The 23,624-nt window shown below is 43.9% G+C and overlaps 2 protein-coding genes and 2 long non-coding RNA genes across 5 annotated transcripts in view; 2 read left to right on the top strand and 2 right to left on the bottom strand.

Annotated features, from left to right (window-relative positions):
* Positions 1–3,379, top strand: part of LOC148881840 (uncharacterized) — an 8,435-nt gene extending 5,056 nt beyond the window's left edge. The window contains exons 5-6 of the long non-coding RNA XR_016113653.1: positions 1,535–1,733; positions 3,247–3,379. This is a non-coding gene — a long non-coding RNA (uncharacterized LOC148881840). The remainder of the gene's footprint in view (positions 1–1,534; positions 1,734–3,246) is intronic.
* The window catches only part of vezt (vezatin, adherens junctions transmembrane protein), a 10,856-nt gene extending 3,031 nt beyond the window's left edge, over positions 1–7,825 (bottom strand). The window contains exons 1-7 of one of the 2 annotated variants that reach the window (XM_088988551.1): positions 7,667–7,825; positions 6,212–6,331; positions 4,620–4,709; positions 4,368–4,546; positions 3,245–3,523; positions 1,527–1,688; positions 48–195 (exon numbers count right to left, since the gene is read on the bottom strand). In XM_088988551.1, the coding sequence (XP_088844677.1) occupies positions 48–195; positions 1,527–1,688; positions 3,245–3,523; positions 4,368–4,546; positions 4,620–4,709; positions 6,212–6,331; positions 7,667–7,702 (1,014 nt within the window). In that variant the 5' untranslated portion in view covers positions 7,703–7,825. The remainder of the gene's footprint in view (positions 1–47; positions 196–1,526; positions 1,689–3,244; positions 3,524–4,367; positions 4,547–4,619; positions 4,710–6,211; positions 6,332–7,666) is intronic. The other variant, XM_088988552.1, reaches the window with a different exon arrangement.
* LOC148881838 (uncharacterized) overlaps positions 1–16,221 on the bottom strand; it is a 25,342-nt gene extending 9,121 nt beyond the window's left edge. Inside the window, exon 1 of the long non-coding RNA XR_016113654.1 lies at positions 15,605–16,221. This is a non-coding gene — a long non-coding RNA (uncharacterized LOC148881838). The remainder of the gene's footprint in view (positions 1–15,604) is intronic.
* fgd6 (FYVE, RhoGEF and PH domain containing 6) lies at positions 8,178–23,624 on the top strand. The gene is made up of 21 exons (XM_088988541.1): positions 8,178–8,489; positions 10,783–12,223; positions 13,324–13,447; positions 13,537–13,604; positions 13,682–13,712; positions 14,815–14,966; positions 15,044–15,200; positions 15,303–15,390; positions 16,374–16,424; positions 16,493–16,551; positions 16,618–16,689; positions 16,758–16,826; positions 16,911–16,994; positions 18,968–19,047; positions 19,173–19,275; positions 19,343–19,486; positions 19,571–19,673; positions 21,453–21,547; positions 21,620–21,748; positions 22,992–23,140; positions 23,215–23,624. The coding sequence occupies exons 1-21, from the start codon at positions 8,480–8,482 to the stop codon at positions 23,255–23,257; spliced, it is 3,252 nt and encodes a 1,083-aa protein (XP_088844667.1). The 5' UTR covers positions 8,178–8,479; the 3' UTR covers positions 23,258–23,624.

Here is a 23,624-nt window from a genome sequence, read left to right as displayed (position 1 = left end):
CGAACCTGACATGTTGTTTCTGCTTTGAGATTCCAATTCAACGATACCTTGAGGGCAGGCAGGCTGTAGTCGTCGGTCAGCTCCTGAGCCTCTTCGTCGCCCAAATGCTCCAGGCCCAGACCCAAACCCAGCTCCTTCAGAGGCACCGCCGAAACGTAGTTTGTCACGTTGTCCACCTCCGAGCTCAGTGGGAATGTTGGGAGGTGTTAAGAGAAATCAAAACTCTTTTGGAGAAAAAAAATTCGGTGTCAACAGACTGAAACAACCCGACGTTTCGATTCATCATCCGAAAAGCTTCGTCAGCGAACTATACTTGTGCTGGCAGCTCTGGTCTTATATACAGTAAAGTCTCGTTATATCGATATTCTTGGGAGTCGGAAAACATATCGATATAACCAGACTATCGATATATCCAATCCTGCTGCATGTACATTTTCTCCTTGCGTTCATAGAAATAGTATCGTAATAAGCAGTACTATCCATATAACCAGACTTTACTGTATATCCCTAATGGACAGAGTAATCAGATTAGCTTCAGGGAGTACTCCACGGCTCCTCCACCGTTTCCTCTCGGGGGAGCCATTATGAATGTTTCATCCATCTATTATGATGCTAATTAAATTTTGAAAAGGTCAAAATTACAACCAATGATAATAAATGACTATTTAACTCCTTCACTGCCAGACGATGTGCAAAAAAATGTGTCCACTCCAGTGCCAGGGTTTTTGTCATTGTTACACAAATTCCAGGACCCACAGAATATTGAGTTTTAGGACTACGCAAACATATTTTGCAGCGTTAGAAACCTTACTCTCTTTTCTTTCTTCAGAAAAAAAATGGTTAATTCCTAAATGATACGTGTCTGGAGTTATGAGTTTGACTGTCCAAAATACAAAGCAATACAAAGCAGTACATATTGGTTTATATAGCGCTTTAACAACAGCTGAAGCTGGAACAAAGCCCAAAGATGTAAAAAAGGAAATGTTGCCAGAGGCCATGACCAGCGCTTTATCGGCACCCAAACAAGAAAAAACAAAACAAATTTGGGAATGACGCTTAACGTCATATTTTCAATTCCCGACGACATATGTGGACTAGATTGGATGTACCTTTATTTGCCTCGCAGTGGAGAAATTGACATTTCACAGCAGCAAAGTTATCAAAAGGAAGAGGAATGGCAGTGAATGAGTTAATGAATAACTAGTTCTGAAATGTGAAGTAAAACAATAATGACTGTTATTGCCGTTCACGTGGGACAATTTTGAAATTTTGATTCGGACTTAAGTAAGCATCATGGCACTTGACATGCTTGATTTGCTTTCATGGGCCGAATGAAATGATGTGACGGACCAGATTTGGCCCCCAGGCCTTGACTTTGAAACCTGTGATGTCATGATTGAACGCTTTGACAAAGTAAACGCACATTGCAAACATTTTTTTTTTTTTTTTTTTGATGTGCTATTGTGGATTTATGACATTTATAACAACTGCGTCGCGGAGATTTTGAATGGAGTTTAAAAGGATATTCCTTGAGCATGTAACAGGTGGCCCGTCGCGAGGCTCTAAAGCCCGAGCGGAGAGCCCGGTAGAGAGCCTTGCGCAATCCCATCAGCTGCTGGCCTTGGGGCGCCAAGGCTCCAAGCCCCGCCCTACGAAAGGTGCCGACCGCACTCACCCTGTCGAGCAAACTTGACAAGTGAAATGTGAGACAACTGTGGAGACGTCCCCGATTGGTAAGACATACAAATCAAAGACGTATGCATGCGCACACACACACACAAGACCGAAGACCAATCACAATACAGGACGACACAAAGCGCCGATAGCCCTGGTTACACTGTGATAGATAATAGACAGAATAGAAGTTATCGTATTTAAAAGTTTCATGCTTAGAAGGCCCACAATGGAAGCACAAAAAAAAATCTGGGGTCAATCTGAGGTGAGCAGACTGTCATCTTCATGTAAGTGATTCAAACGCGGCCGTGGATTTGATGGGCTCAAAATGGACCAAAGAGGAAATAACTATGCTATAAAAATGCTATCTAGCTAGCTACCTAGCTGGCTATCTATTTGCTATCTATTATCTAGCTACCTAGCTGGATATTTGCTATCCATTTGCTATCTATTAGCTATCTGGCTAGCTAGCTATGTAGCTGGCTATTTATTAGCTATATGGCTATATAGGTAGCTACCTAGCTGGCTGTCCATTTGCTATCTATTTGCTATCTAGCTATTTACTATCCATTTGCTATCTATTATCTGGCTACCTAGCTGGATATTTGCTATCCATTTGCTATCTGTTTGCTATTTATTAGCTATCTGGCTAGCTAGCTGGCTATTTATTAGCTATATGGCTATATAGGTAGCTACCTAGCTGGCTATCCATTTGCTATCTAGCTATCTATTTACTATCCATTTGCTATCTTTTATCTAGCTACCCAGCTGGATATTTGCTATCTGTTTGCTATATATTAGCTATCTGGCTAGCTAGCTAGATAGCTGGCTATTTATTTGCTATATGGCTATCTAACTTGTGCACTAACTGTCTAGCTGGCTATATATTAGCACACTATTTATTAGCTATATGGCTATATAGGTAGCTACCTAGCTGGCTATCTATTTGCCATCTATTTGCTGTCTAGCTATCTATTTATTAGCCATTTGCTATCTATTTGCTATCTATTATCTAGCTACCTAGCTGGATATTTGCTATCCATTTGCTATCTATTAGCTATATGGCTAGCTAGCTAGGTAGCTGGCTATTTATTTGCTATATGGCTATCTAGCTCATGCACTAATTGTCTAGCTGGCTATATATTAGCTATCTGTTAGCTACCTAGCTTTCTATCTATTTGAGTTACTTCTGTGTTGAGTGAACGCTGGCGCATGTGGCTGCCGCTGCTCGCCCGCATAAAAACTCATCCTGTGACTGTAAAGTGACCTTGAGAGTTTTGAAAGGCGCTTATAAATGAAATGTATTACAGTATTATTATTATTATTATAAAAGACAACCCAATAAAATGTCTATGTTGTTTTGGTTTATGGATGTTGGTGCTTGGGACGTCCAGGGTCGTGGTATTCAAATCAAGAAGACTTTTTAACTAATGTATCATGTCTCCCTTTCAGTTGGCTCTAAAGTACCAAAATTGAGCGAAAGCATAGTTTTTTTTTCCTCCGGCTTCTTAACCACAGCCATGCAGCAGATGGACACAAATAACGCCGACAACGCCGTTTGCGAGCTTACAGGGTGAATCCTCGCGAGATGACCTCCGTCTCCTGCACCAACCGCAGAGCCTTGCGGGACATCGCCGTTAGCGCCTTGCTGTTGTGGATCAGCGCACTGAGCTGCGAGGACCGGGCGCGGGCGACCCGCCGGGCGCCTCCTCGCCTCCGCAGCGCCAACGCCGCCCAGCAGAGCGCCGCCAGGACCAAGGGGGCGGCCGCCAGCGACCACGCGCCGCCGGACGCCGCCGAGCACAAACCCAACGCAAGTGCGGTCGGGCCCATCAGACCTGCCAGTTGCCTAAGTGGACACAGGTAGCACCTCAACTTACAAACACCTCAATTTACAAACTTTTCGTCTTACAAACGTCAAATTTCTGAAAATTAAACCTTATAATAAGCACTATTTTCATAATACACACCCACCACGGCTGGCGGAGTGATCTTCGAGGTAGCACCTCAACTTACAAACACCTAAATTTACAAACTTTTCGTCTTACAAACGTCAAATTTCTGAAAATTAAACCTTATAATAAGCACTATTTTCATAATACACACCCACCACGGCTGGCGGAGTGATCTTCGGCGGAAGCACACGACCGAACAGCACCAGAGGTTAAGTTACCAACAGTCCTTATGGAAGGTGACTCTCATTCCATAAGCCAACAACAACCATCAAAAAAGTAAATAAAACTTTATTTTACAGCATTTTTTATTAATTTCTTTAATTACAGTCCTCATGTAATGCGCCTCTCTTTCCAAACAATAATTCCCTTTGACCTTTGACCTCCAACGCCATTCCATCAAGCCATAAATAACCATCACAAATGTAAATAAAGTGACTATATGATACAATTCAGTGTATTTCTTTCATTACAATACAATAGCACATTTATTATACATAGAATAAGGTATGTTGTGTGTAGTTTTAAGGCTTATTTAGTTGAAAAGTATATTTTATGGAAAACCGGGAACGGATTATTCCCATTTTAATGGTTTCCTATGGGAATTTTTTTTTTGAGATACACACTTTTCGCCTTACACTCTGTCTGGGAACTAATTAAGTTTGTAAGTTGAGGTCTCACTGTATGTCTTTTTTTCGTACACTCATCCCATAAAATGTGAAAACCGGTGCATCGGCGTACCACACGGAGGGTGCGGCGAAGATGGCGGGTCTGGGTGGAAAGGCGGCGCCGGTGCGGTCGGGCGTCGAGCGGAGCGTCAGCAGGCTAGGCTCCAGCAGCTCAATGAGTTCCACGTCTTCTTGCAGCAGCACGTCCTGATCCAGGATGCAGCGCACGGCGTACTCGCCCAGCGCGGCGTCCTGTGAGCGAGCCAACGCGGGGCAAGACGTTAGCAAAGGCGAACTGGACGATTAGGATTCAAGTTGGACGCACCAGCTGCCGCTCCAGCGAGCGAGAGGACGACGTCTTCCCAAGTGGCTTCCATTTCCACAAAAGTTCACCCAAGGTCTGCATGACTCCTTCCTACGCACATTCAACCCCCCAAATAAAGTTTTTTTTTTTTAAAGAAAAATCAGTTGTTCAAGAAAAGACACAAAAGTTATTTTTCTACAAGACCAAAAGTCATAATAATAATAATAATAATAATAATAATAAATGTCATTTATAAGCACCTTTCAAAACTCTCAAGGACACTTTACAGTCACATGATAAGTTTTTCTGCAGGTGAGCAGCGGCAGCCACACGCGCTAGCGTTCACTCAACCCAGACGTGACATAGTGAAAAAAAAAAAAACACACAAAAAAACAAATATGACAACACAAAGACAGTCAGTCATTCTTCAGCATTTGCTGTACCCTCTTTGTGACATGAAGCAGTTCCAGATGAAAGAGGGCAGCGTCAAAGCGTCCTTTTCAGCACTGGATCAGGGACGTCATGGTGAAATGTGCACGTCTACTACAAGCTAAATGTTGAAAGCAAACACGCAGCTGTAGTATCCAGTCCGCAATTCAGATATTTTTAGGCCAGCGCAGAAGGCCTCGCAGGCCCTAACGGTCCAACGCTGCTACACTGTCCATCTGCATGTGTTGCATCAACGTTGATATTTCGTTAACAGATCCTGTGTGACTTGCATTGTGTGTTAGCATTAGCTTTAAGCTAGTAAGTCATTCGGTGTCTAATTTAGTTTTTGTTTGAAAATTAATCCTCTTCTTTGAAAAATGAAACTTATTAATTAATAATAATAATAATAATAATAATAATAATCCCCTCAATCTGCCTCATTCCCGCAGCGCGATGGGGATGTTTCATTAACTATACGATATAATAATAATACATTTCATTTCTAAGCGCCTTTCAATACTCTCAATGTCACTTTACGGTCACAGGATAGTTTTTCTGAGGGTGAGCAGTGGCAGCCACATGCGGCAGTGTTCACTCAACACCGAAGTAACTCAGATAGAATGTTAGCCAGCTAGCTAATGGATAGCAAATAAATAGCGAAGAACAGTAGACAGCTACAGCTAGACAGCTAATGGCTAGACAGCTAATGGCTAGAGAGCTAATAGCCAGACAGCTAATAGCCAGACAGCTAATAGCCAGACAGCTAATAGCTAGACAGCTAGCTAATGGATAGCTAACAAATAGCTAATAGATAGCTGACAGCTTACAGCCAGCTAGCTAACGGATAGTAATAGTTAATATATAGCCAGCTAGCCAACAGCTAGCCAGCTACCAGGGGGAAACCCCTCCAAGATAATCAAAGTTCATGATTACTGATTGGTTAAATCCAGGAAGTAGAAGTGCAAAGAATTCCAAACCTGTCGTAGATGAACGCGTCGTGAACGGATTGGTCCCAAAATCGTCATATTTGGCAAGTGGGGGCGGGACAACAAGACATTTAAAAAAAAATACAAAAGTTGATTGACATTCCCGAATAACTTTATCTGAATTCCAGGAAGTGACACGCTGATTAAAAAAAAAAATGTTCTTCCCGTTTCACATCAGGACTCATCTGAAGGACCCACCTGAGCTTTCCGGGGAACATCCCCGGACGCCGGGTCGCCATCCCGGTCTCTCATCGCCGTTGGACATGTCTCAAAGTCTGTGTGTCCTAAATCGTGCAGGTAGCGGTACAGCGGTGAGTTCTGCAATAGCAAACGCTGAGGTTAGCGCTTCCTATCTTACCTGTTTAGCCATCTACATAGCCTAATCTACTCAGTGCACATGGACACGTCCGTATCGTAACCAAAACACTCATAACCGCCTGCTTCCCCACCCTTAAAGGATAACCGACGCCTCCGGACAAGTTGTGTCCATAATTTGTAAAATCGCTTCAAATCACTTCTACAGAGCGTATTTTAATAAGATTACACAGCATATAGCTATATTTTACCTTTTAAGACTCGCTCTGAATATTCAGGAAGTGTCGTTTTTGAGTTGGTGACGAGTCCGTACGTGACGTCATGAAAGGACCGCCCCCTGATCGAGAAAGCGACACACAATGCATTTTGGGTACTTTTTTTGGTCTGAAAAGTACGTGTCGATGGCGAAATTAGAAGGAAAACACATAAATAATGTGATGGTGAATCGTTGTGTGTTGCACCAAGACTACTATTTGATACTAGTTGACACAAATTCCCAGCAAACAAATCAGCCCATTTCCAATGGAGCTTGGGCGCCATCTTGTGCATTTTCTGGGACGCTACATTGGAGTCCAAGACGCCTCAACATGATCCGGAAAGACTTCTTTAATCGATTGCAAACAATTATGCTTTCCTCTTCGGAACTATTTGAATCATATTCATAACTGGATGAGTAACAAGAAAGCATATTCGCTGAATCTGAAGCCATTGTTTTGATTCTAGAGCAAGGCAAGACGTCCTGGCGTGACGTCACGAACAAGGGGGGGCGGGACCTTCTGAAACTAGCCATTTCCGGTTTCAATTTGAAGTAGTTTTTAGACACTAAGTCATTTTTATTGGTGTTTTGCATTTGACTAAAAATATCAGCCTGCGTGTTTTGTGTATTTTAGATGTCAGTTAGGAAACAAAAAAAAATGGTGTCGGTTGTCCTTTAAGATACCCGACCCTCTTGTTATGACTGGATAATATTATGTATTAGACATTTAATTTGTCATTAGCATCACATACGCGCTCCTTAGGTTAATACTCACTTCCGAGCTCATTTGGTCGCAATCCAAATTTGAGAAACGTTGTCTATTTGGAACACATGCACGTTTTTAATCAGAACCGACGTATTGCTTGCGCTTGTCTGGTCCTCCACGCCCCACCGAACGAACCATCGTCCCCAAACTTGCCCCTGCTTATCAGAAGCACACTTTATTACGAGCCAGCCAGGTGTCGCAATTTATTTGACCACTTTTTTTTTTTTAAGCGACCGGCATCTATTTTATTTGTAAAGCTTTCAGCATCAGCGTGACAAAGCAGAGGTTGAACAAGTGACACATATGCGATACGAACCTCAAACACGACGTCTTCGTCAAACTCTTCCGTCATGGCGCTCGTCCATCGACGCGCGGTTCGCTTTGCATGCCCAAATTCGGGGTGGGGGGGGCGACTGGACTGCAATACGTAGTCGTAACAATGACGGGGAGTTTAGCCGGGTTGCTAAAAAAAAAAAGAACTACAATTCCCAAGCAGGCGCAGACTCTCGCGGTTCTTCTTCGCGAGAAACCCTTATGGGCGCTTCCGTCTTATAGCGCCCACTTGTGGCCAACTTGGCACGGGCACAACCGTTAGAAAAGTCCTGACGAGGAAAAAAAGCAAAGCAATGATACGGAGAACATTACTTCACAATAATACAAAAAAGTTTTATAACAAACTTGAGAGTAATATTATATATTTATATAATAGTATATATATGTTATAGTAGTATATTTGGGTCTTAGTTGTAAACGGGATGTTTTATACACGGCGATGCTCCAAAAACATCGCGTTGTTAGCAATCGGATGTAAGTGGCCTATCCAAAACAGGAAGTCGTTTGTTCGCAGTACTTCTGCCTTGACACATCCGACGAACTTCGCCGAAGCCGAAAAACTTGGGGGAAAATGGAAAAACTAAAAGGCATAATAAAGTCGTTCTCGGCGGACGTGAGATCGAGATAAAGAGAAAAAAGCAGACGCCCGCTGAATGGTTTCGACTCGCTGTCGTGGTTTTGGAAGTGGCAATGCGGCGGAGACAGGAAAAAAAAAAAAAGCAAGACCATGTCGCGCTTCCATTGAAAGTGGATTTACATTCCTCATGGAGAAAGCAGTAGCAACGATTCGGGAGTCATGAGCACAGGTTTGTTTCTTACCAGGGAAAACTGCAAAATATTTTTGAGTAAAATGCTCGTTGTAAACGCACTGTAAAAAAAAAACAACAAGTTAAAACCACCCACGGCTACTTTCCCGTTTAATTGCAGCCTTTTCCTGAGGAAAAAAAAATCGCCTCTCCATAAATACTACAATAGAACGTCGTTTTGGGAGCACGTCAAAGGGCCTCCATAACTGACAATAATACAACACGAAATCGTGGATTTCCGTTTGAAGCGGCTGACTCGCAGCTGGGGATGTTAAAAAAAAAACTCTTTAAAACATCTTTCCCGCTACTGATTCTACAACACGTCTAAATATTCAACAATCATCATTTTTTTTAAATAAAGTTTCACATCGAGCAATAGCCCTCAGATGGGGTTTGCGTCAACCGAGGTCGTGTTGTGATTGTTTACTTACCTGACGTTTCCTTCCCCGAATTCGGTTCAAAAATCAGCCCAACCTGGAACCTCTCGCTCGTCGGTTGTCGTAGAAAGTACGCGTGGGGCTTTGATTACATCGTCGTCACTAGTGGATGATTTCGGCGAGTTTGTCATTCGTATTTAGGTCCAACTGAACATCGAGCACCATGGCTTTGTCTTTTCGATTGTGCCTTAATAAACGAAATAAGTCGTTATTTCGACCCCAATTGTATGTTAATACTGGTAATGACTAGAACAACGGAATACATTAAATTCATTAGCAAAATGTGTTTATTTTATTATGTGTTAGAATCAACCGCATCGTGAGTTTGGTGTTTGACTTCAACGGAACTGTTTCGGCAACTGCTACGTTCAGCTCTTCCGTTGAAATTGCGATGCATGATGTACAGTAAAGTCTCGTTATATCGATATCGGATATATCGATAGTCCCGGTTATATCGATATTTTTTCGGACTCCCTTGAATATCGATATAACGAGACTTTACTGTATTTCACACATTACCCCCCCCCCCCCCCCCGCCCCGAAGTGACCTTTGAACCTCACCTGCAACTGCATCTCACATCTGTCTGAACTGATATTTCAGGAAGGAAGGATGTCAATCATCTTTATTGGCCAAGTATGTAGAACACACAACCTCAGCTTACGAACTTAATTGGTTCCCAGATGTGTAAGGCGAAAAGTGTGTATCTCAAAAAAGAAATTCCCATAGGAAACCATTAAAATGGGAATAATCCGTTCCCGGGTTTCCATAAAATATACTTTTCAACTAAATAAGCCACAACATACCTTATTCTATGTATAATAAATGTGCTATTGTATTATAATGAAAGAAATACACTGAATTGTATCATAAAGTCACTTTATTTGCATTTGTGATGGTCATTGATGGCATGGCGTTGGAGGTCGAAGGTCAAAGGGAATTGCTGTTTGGATAGAGAGGCGCATTACATGAGGACTGTAATTAAAGAAATAAACTGTGGTGTAAAATAAAGTTTTATTGACCCTTTTGATGGTCGTCGATGGCTTATGGAAGGAGAGTCACCTTCCATAAGGACTGTTGGTAACTTAACCTCTGGTGCTGTTCGGTCGTGTGCCTCCGCCGAAGATCACTCCGCCAGCTGTGGTGGGTGTGTATTATGAAAATAGTGCTTATTATAAGGTTTAATTTTCATAAATTTGACGTTTGTAAGACAAAAAGTTTGTAAGTTGAGGTGTTTGTAAGTTGAGGTCTCACTGTATCATCATCAAAAAGACATGACAAATAAGTATGGAGGGCAAAAATGTGCAAAGAGCCACTACAATTAGATTTGGGTTACTGTTTAGAGAGTTAACCCCTTACTGCCTGAATTATTTTCTAGTTAGAAAAAAAAGTTCATTTTTTTATGGTCATTGATGGATATAATAACATACTAGTAGCTTCGCTTTTTTAATCATTTTCCTATAATAAAGAAAATTTGATAATGTGCCTTACTGGCGATGGGGGAAGAAGCTGTTTAAATGTCTGTTGGATTTGGTGCGCATGGATCGGTAGCTGGAAAAGGTGGTGGGCAGGGTGCGGAGGGTCCAGTCTTGAATCTTGCGGTGTGCGATCCTCAAGAGTGGGTACGGCGGTCCCAATGATTTTTTTTTCCCGTCGTGCTAACTGTCCATTGAAGTCAGATTTTGTCCATTTTTATGGCGTCCGCGAACCAAATCGCAAGTGAAATTACACAGAATTGATTGGATGACGGCCGCGTAGAAATGTCGTCGCATCTCTCGTGGCAGGCTACGTTTCCTCAGCAGCCTCAGGAACACGCATTTTTTTTTATTTTGTCCCGTCTTGTCTTGTGCACACACAGGTGCGAAGAAGCCTCCATTAGCTCCCAAACCCAAACTCCCCGCTGTGGCCAAAGCCTCAGCCCCTCCGCCCATTGCCCCCAAACCAGGCCCGCCCACCTCATCCCCCGTTTCCTCCCAGGATTCCCCCGCCACTCTCAAGAGGACAAAACCGGCCCTTGCCCCGAAGCCCCGCATCTCAAAATCCACCGTCCCTTCTCCCCTCGCTGCTCCGCTACCCTTCAAAGCTCCCCTAATCTTACCACCCGAGCAGGATCTTCTGGAGGACCGCCTCTCGCTGCTCAACATCAGAAACGGGATTTTATCCGAGCGCGAGTCGCATTACATCATTCCCACGGGGGACTGCAGTCCGTGTCAGAACGGCGTGGCCGAGCTTGAGAACGGGATTCACGAAGAAGCTCCGACCGGACCGGATCAATGTTGGTACGGGGGGACGGAGTGGGGCAAAAGACCCCGGGACAAACCTCAGAGACGGAGACGTTCGGAGAAGGTGGGCGGAGACGAGGACCGGACTGATGCCGACGGAGACGCGGACATCAGCTGTGATGTTGCAGGCAGCATCGTTGCGGAACATTTGCGGGCGCAAGAAAGCACCGGAGTCCCCGCGCCGCCCAGTAAGCCCCTCCCCGTCCCGCACCCTCGCAAACAAAAGAAGCCCACCCTGGTGAGGCAGGACCGCGTGGAGGTCGCGGTTCGGGATCCTCAGCGGGAAGAGTGCAACGAACCCGGCGCACCTGTGCCACCACCCCGCCAGACCTCCCTCTCGCCAAGACTGAAAAAGAGCGCCTCGCTCTCCCGGCCTCGCGAGGAGGAAGAAGACGGCTACGGCGATTTCAAGCGCTACCCCGTTAGCCGCAGCCTCCCCAAGCAGATCAAGCACTCAGTCAGGCACAGTCTGCCCACCCCACCGCCGCGCTCCGTCTGTCCCGCCAGGGAGTTGCCCGCACCCCCGCAGGAGAAACCTTCCTGGCGCTTCAGCCGGCCCTGCGTGACTTTCTTCAGCCGCCAGATGCCCACCAGGAGCAGCGTACCGCCCAAAAGTCGGGCGCCGTCTCTGGGAGCCAAGCAACGGGCGCAGTCCTTCTCCGCCGCCGACCTGGCCACCCGCTTGGACCCCAGCAAGCGCAGCCTCTCCTTCCGGAAACTTCTGGAGCTTGGCGCGTCCGTCAAGATTTTGCCCAGGCTGCTAGCCGGAGGAGGCCGCTTGTCGGATCGCGCTCCGCAAACCGGGTCCGAACCGGCGGAGCGGCCCAACAGCTGCATCGGCGAGGTCGGCTTCGGTGACGACGGCGGCGTGGAGTACGAGAACGTCCCTCTCTACGAGGAGATTCCCGAGTACATGAACCTGCCCTTCCACGGCGGCGGGTTGGGCTGGTTGCGGGACGACGACGTCTACGAGGCGCAGGATCCCTACATCGACTTGAAGGACGACAGCTGCGCCAGGTAGGATTTAGTCCACAAATGGGATTTAGCCTCCCATTCGGGTTTGGCCCACAATTGGAGTTTAGCCCACAAGTGGGATTTACCCCATGAGTGGGATTTGCCCCATGAGTGGGATTTCGCCCAGGAGTGGGATTTAGCCCACAATTGGAGTTTAGCCCACAAGTGGGATTTACCCCATGAGTGGGCTTTAGCCCATGAGTGGGATTTGGCCCATGAGTGGGATTTCGCCCATGAGTGGGATTTGGCCCATGAGTGGGATTTCGCCCATGAGTGGGATTTAGCCCACAAATGGTGTTTAGCCCACAAATGGGGTTTAGCCCACAATTGGGCTTTAGCCAACATGTGGAATTTAGCCCACAAATGGGATTTAGCACACAAGTGGGATTTATCCCACAAATGTGATTTGACCTACAATTTGGGTTTAGCCCACAAGTGGGATTGAACCCACAAGTGGGATTCAGCCCACTCGTGCGATTTAGCCCACAAGTGCGATTTAGCCCACAAGTGGGATTTAGCCTAAGAGTGGGATTCAGCCCACAAGTGGGATTTAGCCTGCAAGTGGGATTTAGCCCACAATTGGGATTTAGCCTACTAGTGCGATTTAGCCTGCTAGTGGGATTTAGGCCACAAATGGGATTCAGCCCACAAGTGGAATCCATAAATGGGATTTAGGCCACAAATGCGATTTTCCTTTGTGAAGTAACACTTAGTTGGAAGTAGTCCTTCTGCCGTCCAACGGTCCATGCGGGCCACGGTCGGCGACAGGTGACATCGGCGCCTCGAACGCTGTCAGTCCCGTGCGCTTCCCGTGTGTTATTTTCGGCGTGCCGGGCAGGAAATGTCTGAGCGTCGCGCACTCGCACAAAAATGCCGCGTTTGCTCTCCACGAGTGGGAAAATGAATGCGTAGCAACCACCAGCCTCAGGTTGGCCTTCCTCGCCCTGTGTTTAGCCTTCTCGTAACCTCAACGGCCGACTCTCAGCACCCGTTTGAAAGTCATTGTTGGCAAAACAAAACATTGGATTATATTCAGGTGTTCCACAAGGCGGAATGCCAAGTCCAAGATAGTTCCGCTTAAGCACTTTGTGTGTGTGTCTCAGTGACAGGCGAAGGCGGGATGACCCCTCGGAAGACGAGGACGACGACGACGAGGCCCGCAGTTGGGACGAGGAAGACAACAGCTCGTCATCCAGCAAGGAGCACTTGGACGAGGCGGACAGACGGGTGAGCGCGTCGGCAACCATTTTGAAAAAAAAAAAAAAAAAAGGGGGATGTCACAAAATGGCGTCGGACTCTTTCTTTCTTTCTTTCAGCTGGAGGACGAGACCAAGCGCAAGAAGGTGGCGCACATCGCCCAGGAGATCATGAGCTCGGAGAAAGTGTGAGTTGTGTGTTGATTCAAAATTGAAAACAAAAATTGGTGGACTGACACGTCTTCTTTATCCCCCCCTCTTTCAGGTTCGTGGATGTGCTCAAGCTTCTTCACATTGTAAGTAATAATAATAATAATAATAATACATTTCATTTATCAGCGCCTTTCAAAACTCTCAAGGTCACTTTACAGTCACGGGATCAGTTTTTCTGTGGGTGAGCAGCGTCAGTTAGCTAGCTAGCTAATAGATAACTAAGAGATAGCTAGATAGCTATTTAGACAGCTAATAGATAGCTAGCTAGGTAGCCAGAAACGGTGACCCCGTTCAACCGGGAATAACTCAAATAGTTCAAGTTAGCTTGCTAGCTTATAGCTGACTAATCGATAGCTAGCTAGATAGCCAGCCAGCTAGTTAGACAGCTAATAAATAGCAAATAGATAGTTTCGTAGCCAGCGACGGTGACCCCGTTCAACCGTGTATAACTCAAATAGATCAAGTGAGCTAGCGAATAACTAATAGATAGCTAGCTAGCTAGTTAGACAGCAAATAGATTGATAGCTCGGTAGCCAGCAACGGTGACTCTGTTCAACCGGGTATAACTCAAGTAGATCACGTTAGCTAGCTAGCTAATATATAACCAATAGATTGGATTGGATTGGATTTGCCTTTATTAGTCTCGCAGTGGAGAAATTTACATTTCACAGCAGCAAAGTTATGAAAGAAATGATAGCTAGCTATCTAGCTAGCCAGATAGTTAGACAGCCGATAGACATCAAATAGATAGATAGCTAGGTAGCCAGCAACGGTGACCCCGTTCAACCGGGAATAACTCAAATAGATCAAGTTAGCTAGCTAGCTAATAGATGACTATAGATAGCTAGCTAGCCAGCCAGCTGGTTAGACAACTAATAGATAGCAAATAGATAGCGAGCTAGGTAGCCAGCAACAGTGACCCCTTTCAACCGGGAATAACTCAAATAGATCAAGTTAGCTAGCTAGCTAATATATGACTAATAGATAACTAGTTAGACAGATAATAGATAGCAAATTGATAGCTAGCTAGGTAGCCAGCAACGGTGACCCCGTTCAACCGGGAATAACTCAAATAGATCAAGTTAGCTAGCTAGCTACTAGATAACTAATAGATAGCTAGCTAGCAAGTTAGACAGCTAATATTGAAGATCATCAAGTAATCAGTGAGCCGACTTTCCGCCTCAGGACTTCCGGGATGCCGTCGCCAAGGCGACGCGTCAGAACGGCAAGCCGGTGGTGGACGAGCGGGTCCTGAGCCAGGTCCTCTACTACCTGCCTCAGCTCTACCAGCTCAACAAGGACCTTCTGAGGGAACTGGAGGAGAGGGTGGCCCACTGGTACGTGTCAAAATCCACGCCCATCGCACGACAGCGTTACCACGGCGACTTGTCACCTCCCCCCCCTCCCCCCACAGGAACGAGCACCAGCGATTGGCCGATATCTTCGTGCAGAAGGGCCCCTACCTGAAGATGTACTCCACCTACATCCGCCAATTCGACGTCAACGTGGCGCTTTTGGATGAGCAGTGCAGGAAAAATCCGCCATTTGCCGCCGTGCTGCGAGAGTTCGAGGTGATGAACGCGGGCTTCTATCTCCCCCAAGCGCCCCCATCAAGAGGCTGATGGGTGCGCTTGTTTTTCGTTGTTTTTTTTTTTTCCCCTCATTGGATCCAGATGAGCGCCAGATGTGCCAAACTCGCCCTCAAACATTACCTGCTGAAACCTGTCCAGAGGATCCCGCAGTACCAGATGCTCCTCACAGGTGGGCTTCTCTTACATGACAATACAGGCGCTCCCCTACTTACGAACATCCGAGTTACCAACAACGGTACATAGGAACATTTGTGTATGTAGTATTCTCTTCGGTTGTAGATGAGCATATATTTTATGACATTCTATTTTTCAGTACAAACCAATACAGGTTACTTCTACAAGCCTGAGACATATCTATATAAATCTTACACCTACAGTAAGACCTCAACTTACGAACTTAATTGGTTCCCAGACAGAGTGTGTAAGGCGAAAAGTGTGTATCTCAAAAAAAAAATTCCCATAGGAAACCATTAAAATGGGAATAATCCGTTCCCGGGTTTCCATAAAATATACTTTTCAATTAAATAAGCCTTAAGACTACACACAACATACCTTATTCTATGTATAATAAATGTGCTATTGTATTGTAATGAAAGAAATACACTGCATTGTATCATAAAGTCACTTTATTTACATTTGTGATGGTCATTTATGGCTTGATGCAATGCCGTCGGAGGTCAAAGGGAATTGCTGTTTGGAAAGAGAGGCGCATTACATGACGACTGTAATTAAAGAAATAAACTGTGCTGTAAAATAAAGTTTTATTGACCTTTTTGATGGTCGTCGATGGCTTATGGAAGGAGAGTCACTTTCCATAAGGACTGTTGCTAACTTAACCTCTGGTGCTGTTCGGTCGTGTGCTTCCGCCGAAGACCACTCCGCCAACCGTGGGTGGGTGTGTATTATGAAAATAATGCTTATTATAAGGTTGAATTTTCAGAAATTTGACGTTTGTAAGACGAAAAGTTTGTAAGTTGAGGTGTTTGTAAGTTGAGGTCTCACTGTAATTCGTAAGTTGGGGAGCATCTGTATCCAAACCATGCCCCCACCTTTTTATTTTGATCGTGCAGCGATTTTGGGCAGCTTCCGCTCTTTGCTGCCACCAAGTGGACCCCAACAAAAATAACTCCTCGCTTGCCCCTTTTTTTTTAGATTATTTGAAGAATCTTCCCCGGGACTCGGAGGACTACAAGGACACGGAAGGTAAAACGCAACGCGTCGCGTGCGCGAAGGCGTCGCTAAAAAAAAAAAAAATGTTTTGGTCCTCGCAGCGGCTCTCGGCGTCGTGAAGGAGGTCGCCAACCACGCCAATGACATCATGAAGCAAGGGGTGAGCCGCTGTCCGGATTATTTTGGTTCTCCGCCTTGGCATTTCTGACATGTTTGCTTGTTGTAGGATAACTTTGAGAAGCTGATGCAGATTCAGTACAGTCTGAATGGCCACCATGAGATCGTTCAGCCGGGCAGGGTAAGCCATCCCCTGCGCTCGCTCGCTCGCTCCGCCGTCCGAAAGCTGACCTCCGACGGGTGCCGCAGGTCTTCCTGAAGGAAGGAACGCTCATGAAGCTCTCCAGGAAGGTCATGCAGCCACGGATGTTCTTCTTGGTGAGCGACGGTGGCCTCTAATCTCACCCCCCCCCCCCCCCCCCCCACGTTCCTCACTTCTCAACATCACGCTTTGCCTTCCAGTTCAACGACGCGCTCATGTACACCACTCCCGTCCAGTCGGCCCAGTACAAACTCAACTGCGTGCTCTCCCTCGCCGGCATGAAGGTGATAATAATACTCATAGCTTTCTATCTATTTGACTTACTTCGGGGTTGAGTGGCTGCCGCTGCTCACCCGCAGAAAAACCCGATCCTGTAACTGTAAGGTGACCTTGAGAGTTTTGAAAGGCGCTTGTAAATGAAATGTATTATTATTATTATTACTTGAAGTCAAAATGTGTATATGTATATATATATATATATATATATGTATATAAAAATGCTATCTAGATAGCTACCTAGCTGGCTATCTATTTGCTATCTAACTAGCTGGCTGTCTATTTGCTATCCATTTGCTCTTTATTTGCTATCTATTAGATATCTGGCTAGCTACCTAGCTACGTAGCTGGCTATCTATTAGCTATATGCTAACTAGCTCGTTTGCTAACTGTCTAGCTGGCTGTCTATTAGCTAACTGTTAGCTAGCTATCTTTTTATCTATTTGACTTACTTCGGGGTTGAGTGAACGCTGGCGTGTGTGGCTGCCGCTGCTCACCCGCAGAAAAAAACGATCCTGTGACTGTAAGGTGACCTTGAGAGTTTTGAAAGGTGCTTGTAAATGAAATTTATTATTATTATTATTATTATTATTATTATTATTATTATTATTATTATTACTTGAAGTCAAAATGTGTATATGTATATATATGTATATAAAAATGCTATCTAGATAGCTACCTAGCTGGTTATCTATTTGCTATCTAACTAGCTGGCTGTCTATTTGCTATCCATTTGCTCTTTATTTGCTATCTATTAGATATCTGGCTAGCTACCTAGCTACGTAGCTGGCTATCTATTAGCTATATGCTAACTAGCTCGTTTGCTAACTGTCTAGCTGGCTGTCTATTAGCTAACTGTTAGCTAGCTATCTTTTTATCTATTTGACTTACTTCGGGGTTGAGTGAACGCTGGCGTGTGTGGCTGCCGCTGCTCACCCGCAGAAAAAAACGATCCTGTGACTGTAAGGTGACCTTGAGAGTTTTGAAAGGCGCTTGTAAAGGAAATTTATTATTATTATTATTATTATTATTATTACTTGAAGTCAAAATGTGTATATGTATATATATATATGTATATAAAAATGCTATCTAGATAGCAACCTAGCTGGCTATCTATTTGCTATCTAACTAGCTGGCTGTCTATTTGCTATCCATTTGCTCTTTATTTGCTATCTATTAGATATCTGGCTAGCTACCTAGCTACGTAGCTGGCTATCTATTAGCTAAATGATATCTAGCTAGTTCGCTAACTGTCTAGCTGGCTGTCTATTAGCTAACTGTTAACGAGCTATCTTTCTATCTGAGTTTCTTCTGGGTTGAGTGAACTCTGGCGCATGTGGCTGCCGCTGCTCACCCGCAGAAAAACCAATCAATTAATAATAATACAAAATGCTGTATTAATAATAATACATTTCATTTACAAGCGCCTTTCAAAACTCTCAATGTCACTTTACAGTCACAGGATATTTTTTTTTTCTGCGGGTGAGCAGCGGCAGCCAGCGTTCACTCAACCCGGAAGTAAATCAAATAGATAGCAAGATAGCTTGCTAGTGAATAGATAGCTAATAGCTAGCAAATAGATAGCTAATAGCTTGCGAGTAGATTGGTAATAGCTAGCAAATAGATAGCTATTAGCTAGTAAATAGCTGCTGGCGAATAGATAGCGAATAGATAGCTGCTAGCGAATACATAGCTAATAGCTAACGAATGGATAGCTAATAGCTAGCGAATCGTTAGCTAATAGCTAGTGAATCGTTAGCTAATAGCTAGTGAATCGTTAGCTAATACCTAGTGAATATATAGCTAATAGCTAGCGAATCGTTAGCTAATAGCTAGTGAATCGTTAGCTAATAGCTAGTGAATCGTTAGCTAATACCTAGTGAATATATAGCTAATAGCTAGCTAGCTATATAGCTAATAGGTGAGACGCCGGATGTGGCGCCGCGCCTCCGTTTCGTTCATGACGGCTTTTGCTCCGCAGGTAAGCAAGCCAAGCCAGGAGGCCTACCAGAACGAGCTCAATATCGAGAGCGTGGAGCGCTCCTTCATTTTGTCTGCAAGGTAATTAGCGCTGAGCAGCCCCCCTCTGCCCCCCCCCCCCCCCCCCCCCAAAAAAGATAAAAATTAAAAATAAAATTAAAAATCAGCGCGTCATTCCAGAAAAAAATCCGTTTTTCCGCCTCCAGTTCGGCGACCGTGCGAGACGAGTGGCTGGAGGCCATCGCCGGCGCCATCGACGACCACGCCAAGAAGAAGATCAGCTTCATATCCAGCCGCAGTCAGGAAGAGGTCGCGACCCCCCACCCCACCTCAAAGCCCCTCCCATCTCACCCACTGATGAATGTGTCCCTCGCAGGGCGACGGCGTGCCAGATAGCGGTGCCCCCCTGGGCTCCAAGGCTCCCATCTGGATCCCAGACCTGAGGGCCACCATGTGTATGATCTGCACCTGCGAGTTCACCCTCACCTGGCGGCGCCATCACTGCCGCGCCTGCGGGAAGGTCCGACGCGGGCAGAGGAGGGCCCGTCGCCGTCGGCGCCGCTCCCCCCCCTCTCACGCTTGGCCGTCTCGTGTTTTCCGACAGGTGGTGTGCCAGGTCTGCTCGGCCAACAAGTACTACCTGGAGTATCTGAAGAACCAGCCGGCGCGCGTGTGCGACCATTGTTTCGCCAAACTGCAGGAGAACGGTCAGTAGGCGATAGCGTTTTGTTTTGGTTGGCCAACAGTGGCGCCAGGGGTGTTTGTTTTGTCGCCTGGCCCGTCCAAATGGTGAACGGAATGCAATCCCAGCTTGTCTTTGTGGTCTCCTATTTTTTTTTTTTTGTTGATTTTTATTTTTATTTTTGTTGATTTTGATTTGATTTTTGATTCATGATTTTTTTTTTGGTGACGAGTGTCTGGAGGCGCGTTTGTTTTGTCGCCTGGCCTGTCCAAATGGTGAACGGAATGCAACCCCAGCTTGTCTTTGTGGTCTCCTATTTTTTTTTTTTGTTGATTTTTATTTTTGTTGATTTTGATTTGATTTTTGATTCATGATTTTTTTTGGTGACGAGTGTCTGGAGGCGCGTTTGTTTTGTCGCCTGGCCCATCCAAATGGTGAACGGAATGCAATCCCAGCTTGTCTTTGTGGTCTCCTGATTTTTTTTTGTTGATTTTTATTTTTGTTGATTTTGATTTGATTTTTGATTCATGATTTTTTTTGGTGACGAGTGTCTGGAGGCGCGTTTGTTTTGTCGCCTGGCCCATCCAAATGGTGAACGGAATGCAACCCCACTTGTCTTTGTGGTGTCCTGCATATTTTTTTGTTGTACATTTTGTTGATTTTTTTTCTGATTTTGTTGTTGATTTTTCTTTTTGTTTTTTTGGGGGGGTGATAAGTATCAGGAGGGGCGTTTGTTTTGTGTCCTGGCCTGTCTAAATGGTGAACGGAACGCAATCCCAACTTGTCTTTGTGATCTCCTGATTTTTTTGTTGTTGATTTTTTTGATTTTTATTTTTGTTGATTTTGATGTGATTTTTGATTCATGATTTTTTTTGGTGACGAGTGTCTGTCTTTGTGGTCTCCTGCATATTTTTTTGTTGTACATTTTTTGTTGTCGATTTTGTTGATTTTTTTTTTCTGATTTTGTTGTAGATTTTTCTTTTTGTTTTTTGGGGGGGGCGTTTGTTTTGTGTCCTGGCCTGTCTAAATGGTGAACGGAATGCAACCCCACTTGTCTTTGTGGTGTCCTGCATATTTTTTTGTTGTCGATTTTGTTGATTTTTTTTTGACGAGTGTCTGTCTTTGATTTTTTTTGTTGTACATGTTGATTTTGTTCTTTTTTTTTTCTGATTTTGTTGTAGATTTTTCTTTTTGTTTTTTTTGGGGGGGCGTTTGTTTTGTGTCCTGGCCTGTCTAAATGGTGAACGGAACGCAATCCCAACTTGTCTTTGTGGTCTCCTGAATATTTTTTGTAGTAGTTTTTTTGTGTTTTTTTTTATTTGGCTGATGTTTTTTTGTGTGATTTTTCTGTCTTTGATTATTTTTTTTTTGCGCTGACAAGTGCCAGAAGGGGCGTTTGTTTTGTCTCTTGTCCTTTCGAAATGCTGAACGGAGTGCACCCCAGCTTGTGGGGTCCTGATTTTTTTTTGATTTTGTTTTTTTTTTTTTTTTGTTTGTTGATTTCTTTTTTGTTGTTGTTGATTTATTTTTATTATTTATTTTTTTGTTGTTGTTGGCGATGTGCCGGGAGGGGCGTTTGTTTTGTCGCCTGGCCTTTCCAAATGGTGTACAGAACACAATCCCAACTTGTCTTTGTGGTGTCCTGAATTTTATTTTTGTTGATTTTGATTTGATTTTTGATTTATTTAAGATTTTTTTTTTGGTGACGAGTGTCTGGAGGCGCGTTTGTTTTGTCGCCTGGCCCATCCAAATGGTGAACGGAAACGTAAATCCCTACTTGTCTTTGTGGTATTCTGATTTCCAGGCGACCGCTGCGCCTCATCGTCAACATCTCCCATCAAACCCGGAGCTTTCTCCTTCACCAGGAAACAAAAAAAGATTCCATCGGCGCTAAAAGAGGCGAGTTAGCGCGAGGTGAGATAAGCGGCGGCGCGGCGTTGGCCTGACCCGCTTGCTCGCCTCTCCCCGCAGGTGTCGGCCAACACGGAAAACTCCTCCATGAGCGGCTACTTGAACCGCTCCAAGGGCAACAAGAAGCAGTGGAAGCGGCTTTGGTTTGTCATCAAGAACAAAGTGTTGTACACGTACGCCGCTAGCGAGGTTAGCGTGCGCCGCCGCCAACGCTACCATCTTTAATAATAGTAATAGTAATAATAGTAATAACAGTAATAGTAGTAATGATAGTAATGATAGTGGTAGTAATAGTGGTAGTGATGGTAGTAATAGTGGTAGTAATAATAGTAATAGTAATAGTAGTAGTAGTAGTAAGTAATGATAGTAATAGTAGTAGTAGTAGTAGTAGTAATAGTAATAGTGGTAAAGGTTGTAATAGTAATGGTAGTAATAGTAGTAATAGTAAGAGTAGTAATAGTAGTAATACTAATAGTAGTAGTACTAATAGTAGTAGTACTAATAGTAATAGTAGTAATTGTTAATGTAATTGTAATAATAGTAGTAATTGTAATAGAATTATAGTAATAGTAATATTAGGAATAGTAGTAATAATAGTAGTAGTAATAGTAATAATAGTAATAGTAGTAATTGTAAATGTAATTGTAATAGTAATTGTAATAATAGTAGTAATAGAATTATAGTAATAGTAATATTAGGAATAGTAGTAATAATAGTAGTACTAATAGTAATTGTAATAATAGTAATTAGTAATAGTAATTGTAATAATAGTAGTAATTGTAGTAATAGAATTATAGTAATAGTAATAGAAGGAATAATAGTAATATTAGTAGTAGTAATAGTAATAATAGTAATAGTAGTAATTGTAAATGTAATTGTAATAGTAATTGTAATAATAGTAGTAATTGTAGTAATTGAATTATAGTAATAGTAATATTAGGAATAGTAGTAATAATAGTAGTAGTAATATAATAATAGTAATAGTAGTAATAATAGTAGTAGTAATATAATAATAGTAATAGTAGTAATAATAGTAGTAACAGTAATAGTAGTAATAATAGTAATAGTAATAATAGTAATTATAGTAGTTGTAATAATAGTAGTAGTAGTAGTAATAATAGTAGTAGTAATAATAATAATACATTTCATTTATAAGCGCCTTTCAAAACTCTCAAGGTCACTTTACAGTCACAGGATCAATTTTTTGGGGGGGAGCAGCGGCAGCCACACGCGCCAGCCGGAAGTAACTCAAATAGATAGAAAGCTAGCTAATATATAGCTAATAGCTAGTCAGCTATATAGCTAATAGCTATCTACATAGCTAATATATAGCCAGCGAGATAGCTAATATATAGCAAATAGATAGCTAGCTAGCTAGCTAATAGCTTTTGGCCTCTATCGCCATCTTGTCAGCTTGTCTTTCTGCCGGCAGGACGTGGCGGCGCTGGAGAGCCAGCCGCTGCTCGGCTTCTTTCTGCGCGAGGAGAGGAACGGCCCGGCGCGGAAGCTCCAGTTCAAGTTGTACCATAAAAACACGCTCTTCCACGTCTTTCGAGCCGATGACATCCCCAGCGCCCAGAGGCAAACGCGCGTCGGGCGTAAAAAAAAACGTGCCGCCCAAAACACGCTTTGACCTCGGCGCCTTCTCCGTTTAGGTGGATCGAAGCCTTCCAGGAGGCCATGATCCTCGAGCAGTGACGACGATTGAGGAGATGGTCGATGCTCGTTTCCCGGGTGGAACGGAGACGTTGAGATCCTGGACAAAACTGGAAGGTGAATCTATTTTTTGACTTTGCGGACTTTCAAATGACTCTCCGTGAGAATATAAATGTCACAAAAGCGACATTGACATTATGATATGGAAGCCCGAGCGACCGCTCGCGTTTGCTTGCGATTGGACGTAAAAGGGCGGCGAGTCGCCTGTAAAGCAAAGGTGAGAAACTGTCAGGCAACAGTTTTTAGGAAAATATAAATTGAGTCTGTGGGCGTTTAATATCATATCAGCTATGCATGATTGGAAATGATTTGTCATATTTAGAAAATGAATAAATAATTGTTATGATGG

This window comes from Hippocampus bargibanti, linkage group LG22 (assembly GCF_051943395.1).
Source record: "Hippocampus bargibanti isolate YZ-2025 linkage group LG22, ASM5194339v1, whole genome shotgun sequence".
NCBI classification, from domain to species: Eukaryota; Metazoa; Chordata; class Actinopteri; order Syngnathiformes; family Syngnathidae; genus Hippocampus; species Hippocampus bargibanti.
The sequence above is the reverse complement of the archived record's forward strand: the minus strand, read 5'-3'. Positions and strand labels throughout refer to the sequence as shown.

Excerpts from the sequence above, each read along its gene's own strand:
- fgd6 (XM_088988541.1), top strand. Across the intron at positions 16,425-16,492 it reads GGACTACAAGGACACGGAAG|CGGCTCTCGGCGTCGTGAAG; the intron begins GTAAAACGCAAC and ends TGGTCCTCGCAG. Across the intron at positions 16,827-16,910 it reads AGCCACGGATGTTCTTCTTG|TTCAACGACGCGCTCATGTA; the intron begins GTGAGCGACGGT and ends TTTGCCTTCCAG.